At 47.4% G+C, this 26,602-nt stretch overlaps 1 protein-coding gene across 5 annotated transcripts in view; it reads left to right on the top strand.

Moving 5' to 3' along the window:
- The window catches only part of mid1 (midline 1), a 223,485-nt gene that overhangs the window by 128,014 nt on the left and 68,869 nt on the right, over positions 1–26,602 (top strand). For 4 of the 5 annotated variants that reach the window (XM_038802566.1, XM_038802568.1, XM_038802567.1 and 1 more), the window contains exons 3-4: positions 14,952–14,963; positions 21,836–21,931. In XM_038802566.1, coding sequence (XP_038658494.1) covers positions 14,952–14,963; positions 21,836–21,931 — 108 coding nt within the window. The remainder of the gene's footprint in view (positions 1–14,951; positions 14,964–21,835; positions 21,932–26,602) is intronic. The other variant, XM_038802564.1, reaches the window with a different exon arrangement.

Consider the following 26,602-nt stretch of genomic DNA (forward strand, 5'->3'; position numbering starts at 1 on the left):
ATCACGCCCTTAGTTTCAAGTCCGCTGAATCCCACTAAATCGTGCCCATTGTCTTCTTGAATAAAACTCCTGTTGCATTTGGATCTCTTTAATTGCCTCTGGGTCGTTCCCTTCTCTGGATTTAAAAAATGTTGGCAAACATATTTTCATGAGTGCATTGAACCTTTAATAGATATCCTGCTTCCACAAGGCCAATTGCATACTCTGTCAAATTGAGACATGTCTCATTTAATTAAAGCCATGAGGTCTGATAAGGTATGTTCGGGTACTTTGGAGTGCTTTTATTGAGGTTGCAATTGGCTTTTAAGTTTTTAAAGGTGGCGACGAAAATCCCTGACGGGGGTGCCTAATTTACGGCAATGTAAAGCTTATTATTTTTCTTCATATTCATTCTGATGATGTAGGCGTCACTGGCAAGGCCAACATTAATTGTCCTGTTTGGATACAGCTGAATGGTATAATGGGAAATGTTTAGCTTTTGTTTCTGAAAATGACACGGATCTAACTAGCATTAAATGCAGGAATTATCTAGAAATTCTCCAGAGCACCAAACAAAACACTGGCGGTGTAACAATAATATTCACAATACGTGTTGAATCCTTCTGCGGTGATTTAATAGCCTTGAACTTCCTCAACATAATCAGTGTTGTTTTAAGAAAGGGGCATTTGCAGGATATGGATGAAACTAGTTTTATTGATCTTCTGATTCCAGAATAGACCTGCTATGTCTTGTGGTTCACAGCAGTTGAAATGATCACACTTTTAGACTCAAATGGAGGTTCGTCGAAGGTGTTTCTCAGATTACACCCTGTACTGTGAAATGGTAATTTGTTGCTCGTTTCCTGACTGTCGTGCGGTAGTAAGTGATGTGGATTTCGGCTATTTAACAATATAGTTCTCAAATAATTTTGGAATCTGCCATGATTGAGCAGACTCGTTGGACAGAATGGCCTAATTCTCCTCCTAAATCTTATGGTCTTATGGAATAATTTAACAATATAACATCCTTCTTTCTGTAAGAAAAAAAAGCCTCTTTACATCACTGTTCCAATCATTAATTTTTTTTTTACTATGTCTAAACTAAAGATTAAGAATTAACTTGTACAATTAAACTCAACATCTTCAAACTCGTTTCTGGTTTCTTTTCCTTTCTCAAAAACATTACTCACGTGTTGTGCTTCCATTTTGTATATTTGGTAGTTGTTGTGTTCACTGATGAGTTGGTACACTGTCCTGGCTAACCTTGCTTAATGCCACTAATGTTGTGTCACTTATTGGTAATGTTTATGTTGCACCAATTGTTGGTGATACTGGTGATGTTGTCTTGCTCATTCGTGACGCTGTTGGCGCTGTTGATGATCTTTCCTGCTCGGACTCTGTTCCTTCTAATTTGCTTGCCGGTTGCAGCATCAATGATGTAAGACCTTGTGGCATTAAACAAGGTTTTCAGAGTAACTTCATTGCAATGTAAGCCTACTGGTGACATTAAAGATTATTATTATTATGTGGGAATAGTGATTTCCGACCATTCTCTGCACTATCTAGATGTGAGACTTTGTTCGGGTCAAGCGCAGATGCTGGGGTGAGGTTCGAATCAGGGCTTTTAGCCGGACAGGTGTTTTGTGGGAAGGTGACCATGGTGATTAAGAAATATGTTGAGCTCAATCACTTATTTTTTACTTTTTTTTTAATTTAGAGTACCCAATTCATTCTTTCCAATTAAGGGGCCATTTAGTGTGGCCAATCCACCTACCCTGCACATCTTTGGGTTGTGGGGTCGAAACCCACGCAAACACGGGGAGAATGTGCAAACTCCACAAGGACAGAGACCCTGAGCCGGAATCGAACCTGGGACCTCGGCGGCATGAGGCCGCAGTGCAAACCCACTGCGCCACCGTGCTGTCCTGACCTCAAACACAATGTGGAGGTATCGGCAGCAACGTCTTGGGAGGTTCTGAAAATGGTGGTCTGGGGGGTAATTATCTCGCTCAAGGCCCATAAAGATAGGATAGGAAGGGAGGAGAAGCGGCGATTATTGGATGAGGTAGTTGAGGTGAATATGAGGTAGTTGTGGCCCCCACATAGGAGTTGCTGGCAGAAAGAAAAAGGCTGGAGCGGCAGTTTGATTTGTTGTTGACAAGAACGGTAGTGGGTCAGCTGCAGCAGGCACTGGGTGTGGTGGGGGGGGGGGGGTGCAGTATGAGTATGGGAAGAAGGTGAACTGCAAGCTGGCCCATCAGCTTCGGCAACTGGCAGTGTCGAGGGAAGTCCTGCAGGTGAGGCTGGAAGTGGGGGGGAGTGGTGTTGGATCCAGAGAGGATATATTAGGTGTTCGAGGCCTTCTATGAGGGGACCAACAGGGCCGTGCTGGGGATAGTGGGGGGTGTGGGCTTCAGGAGGCTTGTATGGGTCAGTTCCTAGGCCGGCTGGACTTCCCAGAGTTGGAGGAAGGGAAGAGGCATGTGCTGGAGGAACTATTAGGGCTAAAGGAGGTGATTGAGTGCATTGGCATGATGAAGTCAGGCAAGGTGCTGGGGCCGGACTGCTCCCAATTTCTGTGTTTCTATGTAAGTATGTGGAGAATACGTCTCAGGCAGTGTTGATGGTACCACTCCAGAACCTTGAGGAGGCGTCTGTACGTAGTTCCAAGTTTCTGAGCCATAGAGAATGGAGGAAAAACTGCCTTGTACACGAGGATCTTGGTGTCGCTGTCATCGAAGACTCTCGTTCTTAGGCGTCCGAAGGAGGTGCTCGCGGATTAGGGATGAATCAATGGTTTCTTCTCTGGATCAATAATGATGTGATACTTCTTGCTGGCCAGCCTCAGTTCCACTGTTTGCCATCAGCATGACATTGCTCAGTTTCAGAGCATCTTTCTTTGGACACCCATTTTCTTTTAAGATTTTCAGGAAAGACCATCTGGTACGATCTGCAAGGCTTATTGTTCTGTGCTCCAGTATCAAGCTCAAACTTCAGATTTCTGGCCGTCGACTTATTTTTTGATCTGAATGTGCAAATGAATTTTTTTACTCTGGGAAATGTTGCATTCAGACATTTGAACGGCATGGTAGCCCATTGGTTAGCACTATTGCTTCACTGCGCCAGCGACCCAGGCTCGATTTCTGGCTTGGGTCACTGTCTGTGCGGAGTCTGCATGTTCTCCCTGTGTTTGCGTGTGTTTCTTCCGGGTGCTCCGGTTTCCTCCCACAGTCCAAAGATGTGCAGATTAGGTGGATTGGCTACGATAAATTGCCCTTAGTGTCCAAAAAGGTTAGGTGGGATTACTGGATTACGGGGATAGGTTGGAAGTGTGGGTTTAAATGGGGTGCTCTTTCCAAGGACCGGTGCAGACTCGATGAACCGAATGGCCTCCTTCTGCACTGTAAGTTCTATGATTCTATGATCTTGCAGGGTATGGATTTTCTGGCATTATTTCTTCCTCATTCCCCCTGTTGCTCTGCCTTTGGTAACTCCTTTACCATTTTCTTTCAGCACATTTTTTCCAGTGATTGACTTTCCATAAGCTCTACAATTTGAACTATATGTGGGCATTTTCCTCTGTCTGTTTGTCGTTTCCAATCAGAGCTTTTGTTGACCAGGGTATGCAAAGCCCTAAGTGAAATTATCCACTGACCTTCCATTTGTTTCCTTGAATTAACACTTGATGGCTACATTCCTCAATCTCCTGGAGAAATTATCAACAGGCTTACCTGGTTCCTGCCTTGGCTTTGAACAATATAACAATATTCTGTGACAAGACTCCTTGGATTGGAAAATTGCCAATGCACTACATTATTGAAGGAAGGAGGAAAGACAAACTAGGAAATGATAGGCTTAATAGTCTAACTTCTGTCGTGGAATAGTCACCAGAATAAACATGGGAGATAAAGGAGTATCTGTTGAATGTTATTTATAGAGGCTTACAGAAGGAATGCGATAATGTTGTACATAAGAGACTGTTAACAAAGATAAGAAAGCAGATAATTGGAGGGAATCTATTGACATGGGTAGGCAATTGGTTTGGAGGGAGAAGACAGAGTGAAGATAATAGGATTGTGTTCATAGAATTAGGAGCTGGAAGACGGCATTCGGCCCTTCGAGCCTGCTCTGCCATTCATTATGACTATGGTGGGTGACTTGGTTCGTTGTGACCAGTGGTGTCTCTCAGCCGCTTAAATCTGTTCTGCTATTCTATTACAATATGGCTGAACTGTGCTTCAAATCTACTTAACCGTCTTTATTTAAAACCAGAGATTGGGAGTAAATGGGTCTTTTTCCGAGTGGCAGGCAGTGACTAATAGGGTACCGCAAGGATCAATGCTTGGGCCCCAGCTATTCACTAAATATGTAAGTGATCTGGATGAGGGAATCATATGTAGTATTTCCAAGTTTAACTGGGTGGGATTGTGAGTTGTGAGGAGGATGCAAGGAGGCTTCAAGGTGATTTAGACAAGTTGAGTCAGTGGGCAAACACATGGTAGATGCAGTACAACGTGGCTAAATGTGAAGTTATATACTTTGGTGTGAAAAACAGAAAGGAAATGTATTATTTAAAGGTGATGTATTGGGAAGTGTGGATATACAAAGGGATCTGGGTGTCCTTGTACACCAGTCAGTCGAAGTGGAGAGGTAGGTACAGCAAGCAATTATGAAAGTAAATGGTATGTTGGCCTTCAGTGCAAGAGGATTCGAATTTAGCGCAGGGATGTTTTATTGCAGTTATACAGGGCCTTTGTGAGACCACATCAGGAGTATTACATGCGGTTTTGCTCTCCTTACCTAAGAAAGGATATACTTGCCCCAGAGGAAGTACAGTGGAGGTTCACTTGGCTGATACTGAGGCTAATGGAACTGGCCTGTGAGAAGAGATTGGTTTGACTGCCTGTATGCACTAGAGTTTAGAAAGATGAAAGGAGATCTGATTGAAACGTATAAAATTCTAACAGGGCTGGACAGTCTAGATGCAGGGAGGATGTTTCCCCTGGTTGGGGAATCTAGAAACGGGGGATATGGTCTCAGGATATGAGGTGGACCTTTTAGGACTGTAAACATGTCTTCACTCAAAGGGTAGTGAACCTGTCGAATTCTCGACCACAGAGGTTGTGGAGGCCAAGTCACAGAATGCATTCAAAAGGGACGGATTTTTTTTAGGTTTTAATGGCATCAAGAGACATGGGGAGAAAGTGGGAATATAGCATTGAGATCGAGGATCAACAATGATCACATTGAATGGTGGAGCAGGCACGAATGGCCAAATGGCCTACTCCTGCTCCCAGCTTCCGTGTTTCTATGCTTCCCTAAAACCTTTACTTCCCAAAAAACTCTCACATTTAGTTTTGAAATTGTGAATTGACACTCCAGGTTCAACATCTTTTTGTCGAAGAAAATATCAGACTTGGTTTACCTTCTGTGTGAAGAAATACTTCCTGACAGGACACTGGAACACCCTAGCTCTAATGCCCAATGAATAGCCCAATTCATTTTTTTCCAATTAAGGGGCAATTTAGCGTGGCCAATCCACCTACCCTACACATCTTTGGGCTGTGGGGCTGAAACCCACGCAAACACGGAGAGAATATGCAAACTACACATGGACAGTGGCTTGTGATTGGGATTGAACCTGGGACCTCGGTGCCGTGAGGCAGCAGTGCTAACCACTGTGCCATTGTTCTGCCCCTCCCCAGCTCTAAAGTTAATGTCACACCCGCACTATCTTGTATTCACATCAGATCCCCCAGCGTGCAGACATTCAGCCTCTGAAGCATAGACTACAGTACACCGCAACTTGTTTTATTTGAACTTCTGTAATATTAAAGCAGATTTTCTCTTATTCAGTTCAACAAGAGCACTCCTTTGAAAACGGCAAACTTCTTTTGAACTCTTCAGTTCTGTCTCTGAAAAAAAGGGCATTGGAGATGGAATTTTCAGTGAGATAGATAACAGCGAACTAAAATGTTTCTGTAGTTAATCAAACGTACCTCATGGGGTCCATTATGGAAAGGCTGTGGTTGAGAAGGAATTTACCCCGAATATTGGCTCTGAGAAGGAAATAAGCAAAGCAAGTGAAGCAGCCGAGTTAAAGGGTCACTTTAGTCATTTGAATCTGCCCTCGACAAGAATCGACCATGTTTAAAGATAAAGGGCGAAATTCTCCGCCCCCCACGACGGGTGGGAGAATAGCGGGAGGGCCTTCCCGACATTTTTGCCGCCCTCCCGTTATTCTCCACCCCCCCGCCGAAGTCCCGACCCGAATCGCTGCCGCCGTTTTTTTACGGCCGGCAGCGATTCTCAGCTGTTAGATGGGCCGAAGTCCCAGCCCTTTCCGCCGTTTTTACGAACGGCAAACACACCTGGTCTTGCCGTTCGTAAAAACGGCGTCACAAACTCGCTATTAATAACCATGGCACCGATTGGCACGGCCGTACCACGGCCGTGCCAAGAGTGCCATGGGCCCGCGATCGGTGGGCACCGATCGCGGGCAGCGGGCCCGATGCCCGCGCACTACTTGTCCTTCCGCCGCCCCGCAGTATCCATTCGCGGGGCGGCTGAGGGGCAACCCGGCCCGCGCATGCGCGGGTTTCGCGCAAAAACGCGATGACGTCACCCGCGCATGCGCGGGTTGGAGTCTTCCAAACTGCGCATGCGCGGCTGACGTCATATGACGCGTCAGCCGGTGCTAACTCCGGCAAGCGGGCTTAACGATTTTCGTTAAGCCCGTCTTGCCGGAGCCTACGGCGTCGGGCTGCGAGCCCCGACCGGGGACCAGAATCGGTCCCCGGTCGGGAAGGGGCGCGCTGCCGTAAAACCCGCCCAGGTTTTACGGCAGCTTTACGATTTCTCCCGTTTTGGGAGAATCTCGCCCAAAGTTTTTGCTGGTCTATCAGTGCCTGGGTCCCACTGTGCACTAGCTCAGAGTTTACCAGCTTACATTCCTGCGGTCCCTGAGGGTGTAACTGGAGTAATATTGCAAAATATTCTGAATACCAGTTTATGGCTTTGTTAGACCAAAATGCAACAGGATCCAGACTGCTTTTGTTGAACTGTATCCAAGTGCTCAAGGAACACAGGAACTGTGGGTGACCAATAACTTTCCATTTCTTTTGACTCTTTGTAGCCCAAATGATCCAAGACTGTCTCCCACATTGTCCTCTTAAACACCTCACAAATCTCATCTTATGAATTTCAGTCCTTTACCTAAAGCATTTGGCTTCATTGTCCAGCAACATGACACTGCTGTTGCACAACTCCTCTTGCCCAGCTGTATACAGACTTCAGCAACACTATGCACGAGGCATGGAGTCAACTTTGCTAATGACACGTAGCGCTAACTCTTCACCACATCCCTCAACCTCCTGCTCTGAAACTGTGTGCCCAACGTTACATCCCGGGTGAGTAACAACTTAATCAGCATCAGGAAGACCAAAAGAGTCAATTTTCAGCCCCACTGTGAACACTGCTATCATGTTAAACCAAGTCTGGAAACTCTCCCTCAGGGAGATCCACACTGCTGTCCATTCACACTGAGTCTGTGAGCTCTCCCTCAGGGAGACCCACACTGCTGTCCATTCACACTGAGTCTGTGAGCTCTCCCTCAGGGAGACCCACACTGCTGCCCTGTTACACTGAGTCTGTGAGCTCTCCCTCAGGGAGACACATACTGCTGTCCATTCACACTGAGTCTGTGGGCTCTCCCTCAGGGAGACCCACACTGCTGCCCTGTTACACTGAGTCTGTGAGCTCTCCCTCAGGGAGACACATACTGCTGTCCATTCACACTGAGTCTGTGAGCTCTCCCTCAGGGAGACCCACACTGCTGTCCATTCATACTGAGTCTGTGAGCTCTCCCTCAGGGAGACCCACACTGCTGTCCTGTTACACTGAGTCTGTGAGCTCTCCCTCAGGGAGACCCACACTGCTGCCCTGTTACACTGAGTCTGTGAGCTCTCCCTCAGGGTGACCCACACTGCTGTCCATTCACACTGAGTCTGTGAGCTCTCCCTCAGGGAGACCCTCACTGCTGCCCTGTTACACTGAGTCTGTGAGCTCTCCCTCAGGGTGACCCACACTGCTGTCCTGTTACACTGAGTCTGTGAGCTCTCCCTCAGGGTGACCCACACTGCTGTCCATTCACACTGAGTCTGTGAGCTCTCCCTCAGGGAGACCCACACTGCTGTCCATTCACACTGAGTCTGTGAGCTCTCCCTCAGGGTGACCCACACTGCTGTCCTGTTACACTGAGTCTGTGAGCTCTCCCTCAGGGTGACCCACACTGCTGTCCATTCACACTGAGTCTGTGAGCTCTCCCTCAGGGAGACCCTCACTGCTGCCCTGTTACACTGAGTCTGTGAGCTCTCCCTCAGGGTGACCCACACTGCTGCCCTGTTACATTGAGTCTGTGAGCTCTCCCTCAGGGAGACCCACACTGCTGCCCTGTTACACTGAGTCTGCGAGCTCTCCCTCAGGGAGACCCACACTGCTGCCCTGTTACATTGAGTCTGTGAGCTCTCCCTCAGGGAGACCCACACTGCTGTCCATTCACACTGAGTCTCTGAACATTCCCTCAGGGTGACCCACACTGCTGTCCATTCACACTGAGTCTGTGGGCTCTCCCTCAGGGAGACCCACACTGCTGTCCTGTTACACTGAGTCTGTGAGCTCTCCCTCAGGGAGACCCACACTGCTGTCCATTCACACTGAGTCTGTGAGCTCTCCCTGAGGGAGACCCACACTGCTGTACATTCACACTGAGTCTGTGAGCTCTCCCTCAGGGTGGCCCACACTGCTGTCCATTCACACTGAGTCTGTGAGCTCTCCCTCAGGGAGACCCACACTGCTGCCCTGTTACACTGAGTCTGTGAGCTCTCCCTCAGGGAGACACACACTGCTGCCCTGTTACACTGAGTCTGTGAGCTCTCCCTGAGGGAGACCCACACTGCTGCCCTGTTACATTGAGTCTGTGAGCTCTCCCTCAGGGTGGCCCACACTGCTGTCCATCCACACTGAGTCTGTGAGCTCTCCCTCAGGGTGGCCCACACTGCTGTACATTCACACTGAGCCTGTGAGCTCTCCCTCAGGGTGGCCCACACTGCTGTACATTCACACTGAGTCTGTGAGCTCTCCCTCAGGGTGGCCCACACTGCTGTCCATTCACACTGAGTCTGTGAGCTCTCCCTCAGGAAAAGACTACCCGTTGCTTCTCTACAATGTTCGCTGCCACCCTATAGGTGTCTGCTGCATCTGCAGTGTCCACTTCCTCTCTACATTGTCTGATGGCACCATTTGGTGTTTGCTGTCCCTCTATAGGTGATTGCTGCCTCTCTATAGGTGTCCGTTGACTCTCTACCCATGTCCATTGCCTTGCTATAGGTGTCTTCTCCCTCTCTACAGATGTCGTCCGCCTCTCAATAAGTGTCTTTGGCTGTCTATAGGTGTCTGATGACTCTGGAGGTGTCCTCTGACTCTCTGTATGTGTCCGCTGCCCCTCTACAGTGTTTGCTGCCACCCTATCGGTGTCTGCTGACCCTCTATAGGTGTTTCCTGTCCCTCTATAGGTGTCCGCTGCCCCTCTACAGTGTTCACTGCCACCCTATAGGTGTCCACTGTCTCTCTATAGGTGTCTACTGTCTCTCTATAGGTGTCCGCTGTCTCTCTATAGGTGTCCGCTGTCTCTCTATAGGTGTCCGCTGTCTCTCTATAGGTGTCTACTGTCTCTCTATAGGTGTCCGCTGTCTCTCTAAAGGTGTCCGCTGTCTCTCTATAGGTGTCCGCTGTCTCTCTATAGGTGTCCACTGTCTATAGGTGTCCACTGCCTCTATATGGATGTCCGCTGCCTCCCTTCTCAGTTAATTTCTTGGCTTGTCTGCTTCTGGGTGTTCCCTAGAGGAGAGCACTCTTGAGACATTCCATGATAGGTTGGCACCATAAGGCATGACTTACCGTGGATACCAGGAAGAATTTTATCTGTTAAATTTTAAAGTTTGCTTTTTTTAAGAAAGAAAACCTGAGTGTGAGAGGGGGATTGCTGGAGGCAATCGACTGAGATGGACAGATCACGATCTGCTATTTGTTACTAATGATGTGAGCACATCAAAGGGCTCTCTGAGGAGCAAAGCAGTAAGCTACTGATAGCCAGGGGCAGAGCAAGAATAGGAGGCCATCAGTGGAGGTCAGTGCAGGGTCACAGTCTAGGAGACGCTGCAGGAATATATGGAATGAAATGTCAGACGTGAAAAAATCCCAAGAAAATGAGAATGTGCTGTCATATGTAGGTACTAATAATATATATAAAGATATGCTGCAGAGGCAATGTTATATTGAGACTATTGTAAAAACAGCCTGCTGGACATTGACGTAAATAAACACAGAAAATGCTTGAAATGCTCAGCAGCTCGGGCAACTGTTATGGAGAAACCGAGTTAATGGGAGCGGTTTAACGGAAAAAATAGTCACGTTATGGGAGGGTTTAGCTGGGTGTTTCCCCGCTATCGAACGGGACTCTGCTATTTTATCAGGCTTCAACGGGGAAGGCCCCGTCAAGGCCGCACTTACCTTAATTTCCTGCATTGAGGAGCTCCACTCATCAGTGCAGGATGGGATCGGGGTGCTATTTTTAAGCGTTGCCCCAATTTCATAATCACCCAATGCGGCCCTGATCCCTGGCATGGGAAAAAAGCCACGTTCACACTGCCAGCCTGGCAGAGCCCCTGCCAATGCCACCTTGGCAGTTCCTGGTCGGCACCCAGGTGGAACTGTCAGGGTACCAGACTGGCAGTGCCCATGTGGCATTAGCAGAGGTAGGATGCCACCCTTCTCAGGGGCCGACCACCTGGGGGCCTCCCCCAAGTGCTGTTCTGGCTGGGGTTTCCTCAGAAATGCCATTAGATCCCAGGGACTGATTAGCTCTGGCGGAGTCATATTTAATTGTGTCTAACTGCACACCTATATATGCAAATTTGGGTCTTGCCCATTGTGGGTGGGATCCAGATCACAATGTCTCGCGAGATCTAATGGGATCTTGCGAGAGGCCTCTTGCACGATTTACTGGCCACGTGGCATCCCGCGTAGAACGTGATTCAGCCATTAGGTCGCGCCCAAGGTCTGTGATCTTTTATCCGAACTGGCTATTGGTTGTGTACATGTATTGGGTTACAATGACTGGCGACTAAGTATTAGATCGAAAACAGTTTATATAGGGTGGCATGGTAGCACAGTGGTTAGCACTGTTGCTTCACAGTTCCAAGGTCCCAGGTTCGATTCCCGGCTTCGGTCACTGTCTGTGCGGAGTCTGCATGTTCTCCCCGTGTCTGTGGGGGTTTCCTCCGGGTGCTCCCGTTTCCTCCCACAGGCCAAAGATGTGCAGGTTAGGTGGATTGGCCATGTTAAATTGCCCTTAATGTTCAAAAAAGGTTAGGTGGGGTTACTGGGTTACAGAGAAAGGGTAGATGTGTGGGCTTAAGTAGGGAGCTCTTTCCAAGGATCGGTGCAGACTCGATGGGCCAAATGGCCTCCTTCTGCACTGCAAATTCTATGACATTCTAAGCACTCTTACACACTGTGTCTGCCCGTGCTCCAGGGAGAATTCCCATGTACCCGATAGGTGACCCCTTATGTACCCGTGTCATCCCAGCATCCATGTGACCACCCACTGTACAGACGTTTGGCGCAATTCTCCCACCCCCCCACCCCAAAATGGCGTGTCACGTTTTGCGACACGCTGCTCAGAGAATCGCGGGTCGCCATTTTTCATGGCGCCCCGCGATTCTCCGGCCCGGATGGGCCAAGCGGCCTGCCGTTCCCGACCTGTTCACGCCAGCGGCAACCACACCTGATTGCTGCTGGCGTGAACATATCGGAAAAGGTGAGTTTGGGGCCTGTGGGGGGGGGAGAGGGGATTGAGCACCACGGCCGTGCTCGGGAGGGGACTGGCCCGTGATCGGTGCCCACCGATCGTCGGGCCGGCGTCTCCAAGAGACGCACTCTTTCCCCTCAAGATCAAGCCACCACGTCTTGTGGGGCAGCGGAGGGGAAGATGGCAACCCACGCATGCGCGGCTGACATCATTAGGCGCCGCCGGCCGCGTCATTCCCGGCAGCCGAGTTCTCCGCAAATCCGCTCCTAGCCCCCTGGGGGGGGGGAGAATAGGGGGCGAGGAACAGCCTCCGACACTGTCGTGAAACACTCCGGGTTTCACGACGGCGTCGGCCGTTGCGGAGAACTCCGCCCATTGTTTCTAGAACTAGGCCGATATAGAAGCTATGCTATATGGAGGCTGCACTATATAAAGAGACCAAATGTAGAGACCGCCATATTTATGTATAGCAAAAGGAGGAATGAATATAGGCAAGGAGCAGTTAGTACAGCAGGAGTAAGCTAACAATTAAAGTGCTCTCAAATTGTCTCATAAACACTAAGCAAGATACCAAGGCTATAAAATTGCATCCCTGCCTAAAATATACCGAACAAAACTTGCCTTCATTCCATGGATGGATAAGTAAATGAAATTTGAAAGAGGCTACCTTCACTAGAAGCTACAGAGTTATCAAGGAGCTCCTGCTCCCACCTCGCTTTGAAGATGCTAACACGGTTGAAAAGCCATGGACAGTGACATAGGCTGGAGGCAAGGAAGCTACTTTAGGTTTGCAAAACAACAATCAGATAGAATTTGTTTCCGCGCTTGCAAAGCGGTGAAGTGGTGGGTTCTAATACTGTCTGTTTGGCAACACGGTGTGAGTTGATTTAGTCATTTGCACATCTCTTCTTGTTAAAGTTATCGTATGACCTGAAGAGCTGTCTCTCTAGCAAATGTCAGGGCAGCATTTTGCTTTGGCATGATTCAAACTTGCCCCAGCCCAGAGGCAGGCTCTCTGCTGGGTCTTAAAGGATGATTCACCTCACATTGGTCTGACAGGGACAGAAGCTGAAGAAGGACTGGCTGCTGCTCAACAGAGGGACAGCATTACCACGGGACTTGTCAAGTGACTTTATGACTCACTGTTGCGGCTATCAGATGATCTTACAGTACAGAAGGAGACTCCTTGGTCCAATCTGCCTGTGCTGGCTCTGTGAAAGAGCAATCCAATTAGTCACTTGCTCCATGCTCTTTCCCCAGAACCCTTTTTTCTTTTGAATTATATCATACATAATTCCCTTCTGCAAGTTACTATTTAATCTGTTACCAGACACATTCCACATCATAACAATGTGCTGTTCCTCCCTGGCCTCCTTATGCCAATTATCTTGAATCCATATCCTCGGATTATTGACCCCCCTTGATAGAGCAAACAGTTTCTCCTATTTACTCTAGCAAACCCTTCCTCATTTTAAAAACCTATATTAAATCTGCCCTTAACTTTCTCTTCTCTCCAGCTTTTATTTTAGTCTCGCTACATAACTGAAGACCCTCATATTTACCGTACAGTCTAGTACTCTCATGAAACCAGGATTCTTTGCTGTATGGATTGCTGTTGTGTGGTTTATTGTTAGCTGGTATTGAATTCAGGCACACCGTTATAGTGTTGGTCGACAATGCTCACACCGATGACAAATGGGATTCGCACTCTGTGGTACACAATAATGGCAACATGCTTGGCAGGAAATAGCATGAAGAAATCAGAGATTCCCTTGCAGCAGCAATGATCGTGCTTTGATACATCACAATTAGACTTCGAGGTTAGACATCACCTCCCCAATCAGAAGCTCAGGGATTGACAGCTGGCACTTTTATCGATGGCAACCACTTACCTGAAGTTACTTTAGGAGGAGAAAAGAAAGATTAACTAATTTGCATTTACCTAGCACCTTCCCCTCTTGGTTCACGTCCGAAAGAATCATGCTATTGTGCCAGGTTAATGATGTTTCTGTCATAAGTGTTGTTTCCAGGAAGTACAGGGTTTATTTTTAAAAATATAAATTTAGAGTACCCAATTCATTTTTTTTTCTAATTAAGGGGCAATTTAGCGTGGCCAATCCACCTACCCTGCACATCTTTTGGGTTGTGAGGGTGAAACCCACGCAAACACGGGGAGAATTTGGACAGTGACCCAGGGCTGGGGTCGACTGGGCCCTCAGCGCCGTGAGGCAGCAATGTTAACCACTGCACCACCGTGCTGCCCCAGAGCTCACAGGGTTTCTAAGCAATAATAATGCAGGTGATCCATAGCTCCAGGAGGCAATTGTTCAAGTTGTCTTCATGTTGCATAAGTGAGGCATCTATAATTCACATCATCATAATCATACATTTGCCATCTTTTGATATGCCTTGTGTGCTTGTTTTTATTTATGTGTATTTCAGTCTATCCATGTGTATTTGTGTGTTTAGATGTCTGTGGCCCTCTCTCGCCCTCTCCTTGTTCTATTCCTTTTTAAAATTCTGTCCATTTGTGATGTCTTCCAGTTTGCTGAAGGGTCCACACTGTCGACATCCCCCCCCCCCCCCCCCCCCCCCTGCCCAGTGAGGATCCCTGGCATTTCCAGCCTTGGGTTTCTTAACTCTCCATTGGCTGGAAGGCAAGAACTAGTTAACATTCCTGTTCTTCATTGATACCAGATGGACCAAGAAAATCCATATCCCAACTCTGTGTATTGCCACAAGCTAAAGCCAATGCAGTCTGCACATGTGGACAAAAGTGCACAAACCCTCTGTTAATACTAATAATAATAATCTTTATTGTCACAAGTACGCTCACATTGCAATGAAAAGCTGCTAGCAAAGCGAATGAGCACACATTAGTACCTGCAGTCGTCCTGATGAATAGAATCATGTTAATCCTCTCAGTAGGTGTTTGAATCTCACAGTTTGCAGACTTTAAACGGCAGAGAGTCAGAACTTAGTATACAGTGAGCTGAGATTGCACAGTTTAATTCATTGAACAGCTGTCTGAAGACAAAGAATGGTTGCCAATATTGTGTTTTTTTTTTGTTTTCTTCTATCTATGCGTAACATGAATATAAAGCCCCTCGATCAGGTAAGCAGCTCTTCCACCGCCCCCCTTTCTCTATCCCTTCATTGACCCTTTCCCTTCATGAATCCGTCCTTCATCTACGTTATTCATAATATATATATATATTTCCAATTAAGGAGCAATTTAACATGACAAATCCACCTAACCTGCACATCTTTGGGTTGTGGGGGGTGAAACCCACACAGACACGGGGAGAATGTGCAAACTCCACATGGGCAGTGACCCAGGGCCGGGATCGAACCTGGGACCTCGGCGCTGTGATGCAGCAGTGCTAACCACTATGCCACCATGCCTACATTATTTAGTAACTGTTACCAGAATAATAACCCAGAGAATGTGCATTCAGTATCACACTAGTTTGAGAAATTTAATTCTGTTTTAAAAATCTGTCAAATTGGGCGGCACGATAGCACAGCGGTTAACATGGTTGCTTCACAGCTCCAGGGTCCCAGGTTCGATTCCCAACTGGGGTCACTGTCTGTGCGGAGTCTGCATGTTCTCCCCATGTCCACATGGGTTTCCTCCGGGTGCTCCGGTTTACTGCCACAGACCAAAAATGTGCAGGTTAGGTGGATTGACCATGATAAATTGCCCTTAGTGTCCCAAGAGGTTGGTTGGGGTTGCTGGGTTATGGGGATGGGGTGGAGGTGTGGATTTAGGTGGAGTGCCCTTTCCAGGGGCCTACCTCTCTTGGTGGGCTACCAAGTGTTCGAGAGCCCTCTAATTGGACCAGTGCCTTTGGGAGCCTGCCCACTGTCTTTGGGGCCGAATGGCCTCCTGCACTGTAAATTCTATGAATTCCATGAAAAGCTGGTGACAGTAAAGGTGACGATGAAGCCGTTGGTTCACCATAAACATCCACCGTACACTGATGTCCTTCAGCAAAGGCAATCTGCCAATCCTTCTCAAGTCTGGTTTATATGTGACTTCAGTCCCACACCGGTGTGGTTAACTCTTTGCTGCCCCCTGAAGTGACCGAGGAAGCTACTCAGGCAAAATGCTAATTTAAAAACCCAGCAGATATGGATGGGCAGGATTTTCCTGCAGGCTTCTGGACTCTGAGGTCAGATCTAAATGGGGCATTTGCCTGACCAGACTAGCGGAGCTCTTTTCCCAGAGGTGCCCATTCCTCTGAGCTTGCTGACCAATTAAAGACCGTGGGCAGGCTCCCAAAGGCACTGGTCCAATTAGAGGGCTCTCGAACACTTGGTAGCCCACCAAGAGAGGTAGGCCCTGCTGAAGCAGCTGGGAGAGCGCAAGAGCATCTCAAAATGGAAGTGCTCTTGGTGGATTGAAAGTATACTTTTTGTTAAGAGGTGCCAAACAGGCAGTCCTACTCCAATCCAAAAGTTTCAGCTATTGCTGCCAACAGTCCCCTCCTTTTGGGGATTGTAGCCTCTGGCTTTGATGACTTGCCTCAGAACGCTGAAGGGAGGCCACCTCCATTAATCTGACAGCCTCCTCATGCGCTAAGAGAATGGGGTGCATCTGCCACTGGCAATATGCCAGCGAAAGATGGAAATGTTGTCTAATTGGGGATTTAAATGTGTAGATTGGCTGCCTGCCACCGTTAGTCAGTCATCTGCATGCCAGTTCACCATGGAAAGTTTCAGAAAGATAGAAAAAATAGGAGCAGAAGGAGACCGTTCAGCCGTGAAAATTCTGCCCATTATTTCAAGCTGGTGAAAGAAGCTCATTGGCCTGAAACATTCCTCTCTCCATGGACTGCTGCCACGCCTGCTGCCTGTTTACCAGCATTTTCTGCCTTAATTTCAGATATCTATGTCATTTTTTTTGACTCCATTGTACCAAACTGGGGTGGCTTCAATGGGAGATTTCAGTGACAAACGGTGGGAAGACAGAATCATGCCACCAGCAATGGCACCAGCAAGAAACACACCAAAAAAGACAAAATACAGAGCAACCACAAGAAACTCAACAATTAAGCACAAGACAAACCCGCCAACACTCAAGCCAGTGCATGCACCCTCCCCCCCCCCCCCCCCCCCCCCGGCTCCACCAACAGCCCCACGTCGGTGGAGAGGTGCCTGCAAGCAGTACAGTCCACCGGAAAAGGAAATGCACAGTTGAGGAGAGAGAGAGAACACCCTTCCCCTTCATTAGCATCGGGAAGGAGTCCTCAAGCTCCACTGCACAGAAGCAGGAGGGCCGCAACTGGCGAACACCCAGCCGCTTGGCCCAAAATAACAATACACGGCAAAAATACAATAATAACCATACAATCCCCCAACAATAACACATAACCAACATCAATACCAGCAGGGCACAATACCAAATGGCCCACCACCCTGCTGCTCTCACAGTTGAAGCATCCGGCCTCCAGATGCCATCCAGTCCAAAACTGCAAAAGTGTGTCCGTTCTCCTCCACTTTCAGTCTAGCAGCAGGCCAACCAATATCCACCCTGTGCTTAACTCCCAGTCAGTTAGCAGAAAGGCAGCCAGTTAGCAGTACGAACCCCAACTGGCAGCTGCAACAGGCACCTCATGCCCTCCATCCAACCGGTTATAGCACCGTTTACCCTTGCCATAGTCCAGGCTTCAAAGTCCTGAAAAAGACAGCCAGCGTATAGAATAACACACCAGGTCCAGAAGCAGCGTTACAGCCAGAAGCAGCAGGAGCTAAGAGAAAGATTCCCCTCCTACATTTCAGTGTGAGCTACTCAGGTGACCAGGGGGCGGAGCTTCCTCCCAATTGGACAAGCACCCCGTAGTTTGATGAGGGGAGGGGAGAGCAGGAGAGGGGAGGATGATTGTGACTAGTGTGGAATAAAGCCAGTTGTACCCTGTCAGCCTGGCCTCTCATGATGTCTTTGCATCCGTCTACAACAGCGAGCACAAAATTATCATATTTATGCCTGAGGTGAGCTTCACCACTTATGTGGAGAGGCTAGAGATGCTGGGATTGTTTTCCTTAGAGCAGAGATGAAGGGTAGCATTAAATAGAAGTGTTCAAAAGCATTTTTAAATTCTTCCCTGAGATGTGGGCTAGACCAGCATTTATTGATGAGCTGCCTTCTTGAACAGTTGCAGTCCAGATGTGTTGTGAGGAACACTCAGAGAGCTGATAGGAAGGGATACCGGAACCTTCTGACATCTTCCGCCAGCAGAATCATTCAGGCCCTCGGAGCTGAATGGACTTTTGACCGGCTCACCACAACTGCTACGGCAGGACCCGCCATCCCGGGGCCAGAAATTCCTGCCTGGAGTTGCAGGAAGTTTGATAAAATTCCAGAACATTGAGAGGTTTTGCTGGAGTTCTTAGGGAGAAACTGTTTCTACTGTGCGGAGTCTGCACGTCCTCCCTGTGTGTGCGTGGGTTTCCTCCGGGTGCTCCGGTTTCCTCCCACAGTCCAAAGATGTGCGGGTTAGGTGGATTGGCCATGCTAAATTGCCCGTAGTGTCCTAAAAAGTAAGGTTAAGGGGGAGTTGTTGGGTTACGGGTATAGGGTGGATACGTGAGTTTGAGTAGGGTGATCATTGCTCGGCACAACATCGAGGGTCGAAGGGCCTGTTCTGTGCTGTACTGTTCTAAATACTTGACAAAAGAGTCGGGAACTGGAGGTGCAGATTGAAGATAATTGCCAAAAGAACCCGAGAGGTGATTAGGAGAAAATGTTTTGATGAAGCCAGTTGTTGTGATCCGGAATGCAGGGTCCAAAAGGGTGGCGGGAGCAAATTCTTTGTGAAGAGAATTAGATAAATAGGAATCTAAGGAACAATTTGAGGGAACCGCAGAGGGATGGAACTACTTACATAGTTCTTTCGAAGAACTGACATAGGCATAATGGGCTAGAAGTTTCTCTGGTCTTATTTGAATTTATTTATTTATTTGATATATTTTTTCCAAATAAGAGGCAGTTTAACGTGGCCAATTCACCTACCCTGCACATCTGGGGGTGAAACCCAGGCAGACATGGGGAGAATGTGCAAACGTAGGGGCTGGTTTAGCTCACTGGGCTAAATTGCTGGCTTTTAAAGCAGACCAAAGCAGGCCAGCAGCACGGTTCAATTCCCGTGCCAGCCTCCCTGAACAGGCGCCGGAATGTGGCGACTAGGGGCTTTTCACAGTAACTTCATTTGAAGCCTACTTGTGACAATAAGCGATTTTCATTTCATTCATTTCATTTCAACTCCATACAGACAGTGACCCGGGGCTGGGATCGAACCCGGGACCTCGGCGCCGTGAGGCAACAGTGGAGTTTATCACATTATTTGGAAAACAGCATTGTAATCGACTGGTGTGCATATTGGAGATACTCTTTTCCTGGAGACTATCTTTTGCCTATTTCGTTGCCCTTTTATTTGTATCAGAAGGTTGCGGCTTCAAGTTCTGCTCCTGAAACGTAGGGTGGAATTTTCCAAACATTGCGCAGAGTGCTGGACCAGGCGAGAAAAGCAACGTCAAATTGGTTGGTTACACGGCTGCCTTTTCTAGCCAGATTAAACGGCACTCTGTGCAATTTCAAATTGCTGCTGGGGATTACACAACTGACGGGGGCGGGGGTGAGGGGGGTGGGGGGGGGGGGGGTTGGTTTGTGGGTGGCCTAAACCCACTGGCAAAGCAGGGATTCAAAGAACGGGGAGGCTATTTTCACAGGGTGCCCCAATATCAAAGTAAATTTTAAACCCCCCCTCCCTAGACATCACGACCCCTGGTAGACAAGGGGAACACCCCCAAACCTCCAGTACAGAGCTCCAACCTCCCCCAACACCATGCAGGCATCAGGGTAATTCAACCGCACCCGCCACCATCCTTTCCAGCACCAGGAACTTCCATACCTCCATCTAAGTCTCCGCCCTGCCCACTAATGTGCAGGCAATCCTCTCCCCACCATCACCATCCTAGAATCCACCATCATAGAATTCCTACAGTGCTGAAGGAGGCCATTCAGCCAATCGGGTCTACACTGACGCTCTGAAAGAGCACGTTTAACTAGGCCTACTCCCCTACACTATCCCTGTAACCCCATAACCCAACCTAACCATTGGACACTAAGGGACAATTTAGCATGGCCAATCCTCCTAACCCGCACATCTTTGGACTGTGGGAGGAAATATGAGCACCCAAAGGAAATCCACGCAGACACGGGGTGAAACTGTAGACTCCACACCGACAGTAACCTGAGGCAGTGGTGCTAGCCATGGTGCCGCCCGAAATGGGGATTCCCAATGGGTTCCCTAGAAGTCTCATTCCATGGCCCCACCCATTGCAGTGCCAGGTTGCTCGTGCCAGATTAGAAGTGGCAGAGTGCCAGTGCCTCCCCTGATCACCCGAGGGCTACAATGGCCTCTGCACCCCAGTATGGTCGTTTCGATTGCTCCAGAGAAGTAGTGATCCCGCTGGCAGTGGTTGGGGGGGGGGGGGGGGGGGGGGGGGGGGGGAGGAGCATGTGGTGAACCTGGAAGGAAAGGCGTTATGCTGTTTAGACATATTCAAATCTATTTAAATTGATTGTAATCAGGTTCACACCCTCGCTTGGCATGATCCTGATTACATCACCAGCATGGGGGAGATCTCATTCTGAGATTTTGCTGGCGCAAATCCCGTTTTGGCCTTCTCGCAAGAGTTAGCAGCCATAACTAGATTTGCGTCCATGGCAAACAAGCTTGGAAAATCCCTCGTTCAGCATATAGTCCAGGCTGACAATCCCATTGCAGTACTAAAGGAGTGACACACTATTCCAGCTGCCATCTTTCAAATGAGGCATTAAACCAAAGAGCTCACATGCCCTCCCAGGTGAATGTAATATATCCCCTGATACTATTTGCTGCAGTCAGTATTCATTCCTTCACCGATTTTACAAAGATATATTAGACATATCCCCCGTTTCTATTCTTTGGACCTTGCAATATGCAAATTGCCTGGTGCAATTAGTGTATTCCAATAGTGTGTACACTTCAAAGAATACTGCATTGGCTGAAAAGTGTTTCTGAGATTGCCAAAGCTGTGAGAGACACACAAGTTTATTTCCTTCTATGAACGACTGTTTTTATTTCTCTGTTATTTTTCATAAAAGTTTCCTACCGTTGCCCTGAAACATGTGGGTTAATGTGAAGGAGCAGTGTGTATTGTGGTGCTGGATTCAGTCCAGTGTAGAAATGGATAATTCAATTATGTTTTGGGGGTAAAGCATGCTGATGTGCCTTTTAATTGTTAATGAATTCTGCAGGGTCTCTGTAATTTCACTGGGACCTCCTCTACCTATGGTCACTTTGGAAAAGACATGGTAAAATATTACAATGAAATCATGGATGCAGATATAAAGAACATGCTTTAATTTCAATACAATACAATAGAATTCACCCCTACTATTTCTACAAGTAAATATTCAGAAGGTGTTTGTGGATGATGACCGCCATTCAGCCCCTCCATCCAGAACAAGCCTACACTCCCAGGAAAGTGGAGCCACAAGAGAGATATTCTTGTGAGGCAGCATGGAAGGCATTTGTCACTAGCTTGCATGGGGGCAATTAGTGGAAGGGATATAATTGTCATTTGCATAATGAACGACTGATACTGTTTAACACCTCTCTTGACCTCTGGCCCATTAGCCAGAGCAAACTACCCAGTGGCAGAGCAAACTGGCCAGTGCCAGTGAAACTACTCAGTGCTGTAGTACACAACCCAGTGCCAGTGATCCTGCCCAGTGCCAGTGATCCTGCCCGCCACTGAAACTGCCCCATGCCATAGCAAATGACCAGTGCCAGTGAAACTGCCCAGTGATTCCGAACAAAAGCATCTGAATTTTACTTTGTGACGCCCTCATGATTTCCATTTATGACTTGATATTCCTTGTAATAGGATAGTGATGCCTACCACGTGTAACTGTAATCTCATTTCTTTTTTGAACAGCAAAGTCTGGAGTCCAACCTGGCCAGTCTAATTAAGAGAAACAACGAGCTGGAAACACTCATGGGCAGATTAATCCAGACTTGTCAACATGTAGAGGTGAGTGCTCACTGCAATAACATCCAGAAAGATGTTTGTGCACTCCTGCACTAAATAGAAGCTGTGTGATATATCAGAAAATATAGCTTAATAACACAGCAGTCAATGTTAATGTTGTATCCTGAGAATGTGCTTTGTGTGAGGGAATAACATGTGGTTTAGGTTAGGTTTTAACGATTCCATGGGGGAATGCTAAGTAAACAGGTGGTGTTAGATCTTAACCATTCGTGAAATGATGCCATGGTGGTCAAATATCCAAGGTGGTCAAGTATGTGTTGAACATCACCTGCTGTGGTTCAGGAACCCCACTTGGGTATAACACTCGGCATTTACTGCCGAGGAAGACAGTGGGCTGAGAAGGAGCACAATTCACTGGCCTCTGTTTTCTCTGGACCCTCTTTTCCGCCAGCTGAGCTTTTCATTTCTGCTTACCTCTTCCCATGTCCCTCCAGAGGTTATCGCTGTCAACGACTGTCTCCCAGCTGTTCGTGTCAATGTCCACCATCTTACTTGCAGGTGATCTTGGAGCGGAGGCATGGGCACCAAGGAGGTAGTGACCTGGACCCAGTGGTCAATTCACTGTACAGTGGGTATTTAGGTATACCACCATCAGGTATACCACTGATGAATTTTCCGAGCAGTGCAGATGTCATTGGCTCAGCAATGAGTGATCCTGATGGAGTTAAAACAGTCCAGGACCTCTGCATCCTTAACCTGCCAAGGGATGCCAAGACTGTCTGTGACAGTGAATGTGCAAACTGTTCAGCCTTTCCTCCTGCCTAGCATATATTGTCCAGGTCTCAGCGCTAAAAGGAGTGCACTGAGGACCCAGGCTTGGTGGACACAAATTGCTCTCAGTCAGATTGCTTTTTTTCCACACTCCCTTACTCAGCTTGGATATCACAGCTACAGCTTTTGTGATTGGCATGTTGATTAGGAATCAAATGAAAGATTACTGGTAAGTGTGGAGCTATCAACAACCTCAAGGGTCACATTGTCAATGCTGATAGAATTGGGGAATTCTAGAATCAGGCAACATAGTTTCCAAACAAGTGGCAGAAGATGTAGAGAGGATATGAGGAAGAGCCTTTGTACTGGGAGGGTAGTGGGAGTCGAGAATTCGCTGCCTGAGTTAGTGGTGGGGGCAGAGACCCCAAAATCGTTTTTAAAGTTTCTGGTTCTGCACCTTAAGTGCTGTAAGCTACAGAGCTATGGAACAAATGCAGGAAGGTAGGAGTAGAAAGGGCACGGGTATCTTCGGGGCTGGCATGGACAAGATGGACCCAATTGCCTCCTTCTGTGCTGTAACTATTCTGTGGTTCTATGGCAATGTGGTTACCCCCTGGACCATGCTATTTGTCTTTCTGATGAAAATGGTCAAACCAACTCTTTACAGATGTGAAAGAGTCTGTCCATTTGTCACTGAATGTGTTCCTCAGTATGCAATGCTATGCAGCATTGTGTAGGCTTAATAAAATTTAATAAGTTGTGTGAGGGTGTGTCTAAAAACCATAGCTAATTTGGAACCAATTTGTTTCAGTTTCAGTGTGTTACCTTGAACATGATCGACATCCGCATTTCAGGGAGGCTGAAGAGCATTTGGTGTAACTTTCCATCTAATAGTGTAGTGAAGGTCACAGGGCAACAATCTCAGTTTCAGAACAAAGAAAGATGTGCATTTATAAAGCGCCTTTCACAACTGGGGGACCATTCCAAAGCCCTTTACAACCAATGAAGTGCAACAATCATCTGACATTGCCCACTTAGATGTGCAAAGAGGTTCGCTCTCAGTAATCCCCTGCTGAGAATTTGTTTGGATTAATTAATTGCTCGCAGCTGCTGGTGGATATCCAGATGTATAATGCGTTTTTAACTTTTGTTGATAATAAAATGCAACAAGCTGATTTATCTCTGGAATCTGAACCGCTATAATTTGGTGAATCTTCTTCGTTGATCTAACATACAAGGAGGTAATTTTAACTTAACTTGCCTTATGGAGACCTGATAACATCAAATAGTGTAGCAGTTGTACACCCCTCCAGGTATTAATTAACATTGAAGGCCACGGAAAGTAAAATGATCAGCCAATCTGGTCACACCAGGTTCTCTCCATGTGGATTAGTTTAAAATGACCCTGTAAAGAATGGCAGTAAACACCACTTTTGAAACTATTTTACGGCCTGTATTTAAGTGTTCCATGCGACAGAGAAAAGTAAAAAGTGTGCATAATGTGAGAAGAGATCGATACTGAGTAACAAGGCATTTATCCAGGTTTTTTTTTCTACCACTGAGAGCTTGTTCCGAAATGTGCTTATGGAAAATAATGGCGGAAAAAGTATTTTTAAGACTTTAATAATAGACAATGGTGAGAGACTGTAGCTGAGCTGGGGGAGGATATCATTGCAATTGAGAGACAAAATCTCATCTGGTTCTGCTTCTACCATCCTGGCACTTACATGATTTGATAAGAGAGCTTTATTTATCTGTGTGATCAATCTCTATTGATTCATGTGCAACAGATATGTGATGAGGAAACTCCAAGCGATGGACAGCTTTGGAGAGTTTGCCCCAGTGTCCGGGTCAATATTTATCCCTCAACCAATATCTCTGCAGACAGACTGTCTGGTTATTATCCCATTTCAGGAGTTTGCTGCTTGGTTCCAGTATTTCCTACATTACAACAGTGGCTACACTTCAAGAAGGCAGTTCATTCGCTGTGGAGCGTTTAGAGGTTGCGAAAGGTGCTTGGTCCCTTTTAGTCTTTAATAAAATGAAGAGCCCGATCATACAGCCCTGTTGCCTCCGACTCAGTGACGCGACGACGCCGTTAATTTACGATGTTCGGGACACCTTGCACGATCTAATGAGATCTCGTGAGATGCCGTGATTTGGATCCCGCCCTCACTGGGCGGGTTCCCGGCTTTTCACATTTAAGTGAGCGGTTAGCCTCACTTAAATATGTTTGTGCCAGAGTCTCCCAAGGCGCCTGGGAGACCTCACCGTGGTGTCTTTTAGCGCTGGTCCACACAAACGTGGACAAGGTGTAGCGCCACCTGTGGGGGTTTCCCAGGTCATCGGAGGGCCCTGGGTGTGGCCGGGCTCTGGGCAGGCTGGTAGCCTGGCACTCCTGCTACCACCTGGGCACCTTGGCATTGCTAGCCTGGGACGTTGGCACTGCAAGCCTGGCAGTGCCACCCCTGGGTGCCAGGCTGGCAGTGCCAAGGTGCCTGGGTGGTAAGTTGCCCATGCTGGGGATCGGGTCCAGGGGTGCCTTGCCCTTATCAGGTGGGGCAAGAGGAGATTGGGGATCCCCTAACAAGTAGGTTGGGATGTGGGGGGGGGGGGGGGGGGATCTGGAGCCGTGGTGGGGAGTTGAGAAATTGTTTCCGATCTCTTCCTGTACTGACAAGCTGAGCTGAGATGAGCTGAGCTCGCCAGCAGGAAATGAAGCTAAATGTGGCCTTGATACGAGGCTAGAACAAAAAATAGAGTCCCATTTGAGAGTGGGTCATTCTTGGTGCCTCAGACACAGAAACACCCTGCTAAATGTGCCCAAAATTTGACTTTTTCTTCCCGTTAAATCGTGCCCGAAAGATTCTTTGGAATAATCTTTACCCCAGCCTCATCAACAAGCAGTCGATACAGATGAAACTTCCCCTCCTTGGCTGCTGTGTATTACCTTAACATTTCTATCCTTCCACTCCCAACCTCTTGAATCCTTCTCACTTACTTCAGCTGTGGCTGATAATGAGAGTTGAAGGGTTTTAATCTGAGCTGCCTGCTGGGGAATTAGTCATTGCCTTATACAATGTTTTATTGTCACTATAAATACCTGCTAACTTCTGACATAAATAACGCTGAAGGAAGACTTCCAAGTGTATATGCTATGATGAAGTCATAAATCTGACTGTTATGGGTACATTATGAATTTATTCTCAGATCCTCTCCATGCCTCCTCTCCATACAAATCACCCTACCCCACCGAGCAGAAAGAAAATGAAGAAACTGTTGATGACATTTTGGTTTAATTAGACTTGCAATTTTCCATTTGGATATGAATAGATTCTAAAAATAAGTAGTCCTTTAAATTGATTTAAATGCAGCAAACAGAATTTCAAATTCAGTTGTGATTGTGTCAGATGTTGCTGTTTTCTCCCTGAAATGATAGCGGGCCCATCCATCCTCTGAGATTGTATAACTGCTCCAATCTGGTGCCATTGTTAGATCACTGTTTTGTTGAACTGCCACATGGGTCCAGAAGTGAGGTTCTAGACACTAGCCCTCAGTCGCAGCCTGTTCTGAATTACTCCATCCCAAAGCACAAGACCAAATCCTCCTGCCTCATCAAAATGGAATTATCTGAGATTGTGTTGAACTCGCAATGTAATAAGAGTAATAACAAAGAGTTTTAAAATCTATTAAACCAATGCTTTGCATTGCTACAGAGGTCGGAATTTTCTGGTCCCCCACCATCAGCAGGCATCGTCACGGGTGATTTGCGAACATTTTCCAGTCCTGCCCACGACGATGCCCGCTGCTGGTAGAGGTGGAAAATCCCATCCAGAGTGTAGGATTCCCAACCTTTCGGGGATGTCTTGGAACTTGTTTTTGGTCAAGGGTGGGGGCTCCCTCTCCAATAGGCTGCTTCCAGCAGATTCACCAATTTTAAAT

The sequence above is a fragment of the Scyliorhinus canicula genome, chromosome 7, assembly GCF_902713615.1.
Source record: "Scyliorhinus canicula chromosome 7, sScyCan1.1, whole genome shotgun sequence".
In the NCBI taxonomy this organism is placed as follows: Eukaryota; Metazoa; Chordata; class Chondrichthyes; order Carcharhiniformes; family Scyliorhinidae; genus Scyliorhinus; species Scyliorhinus canicula.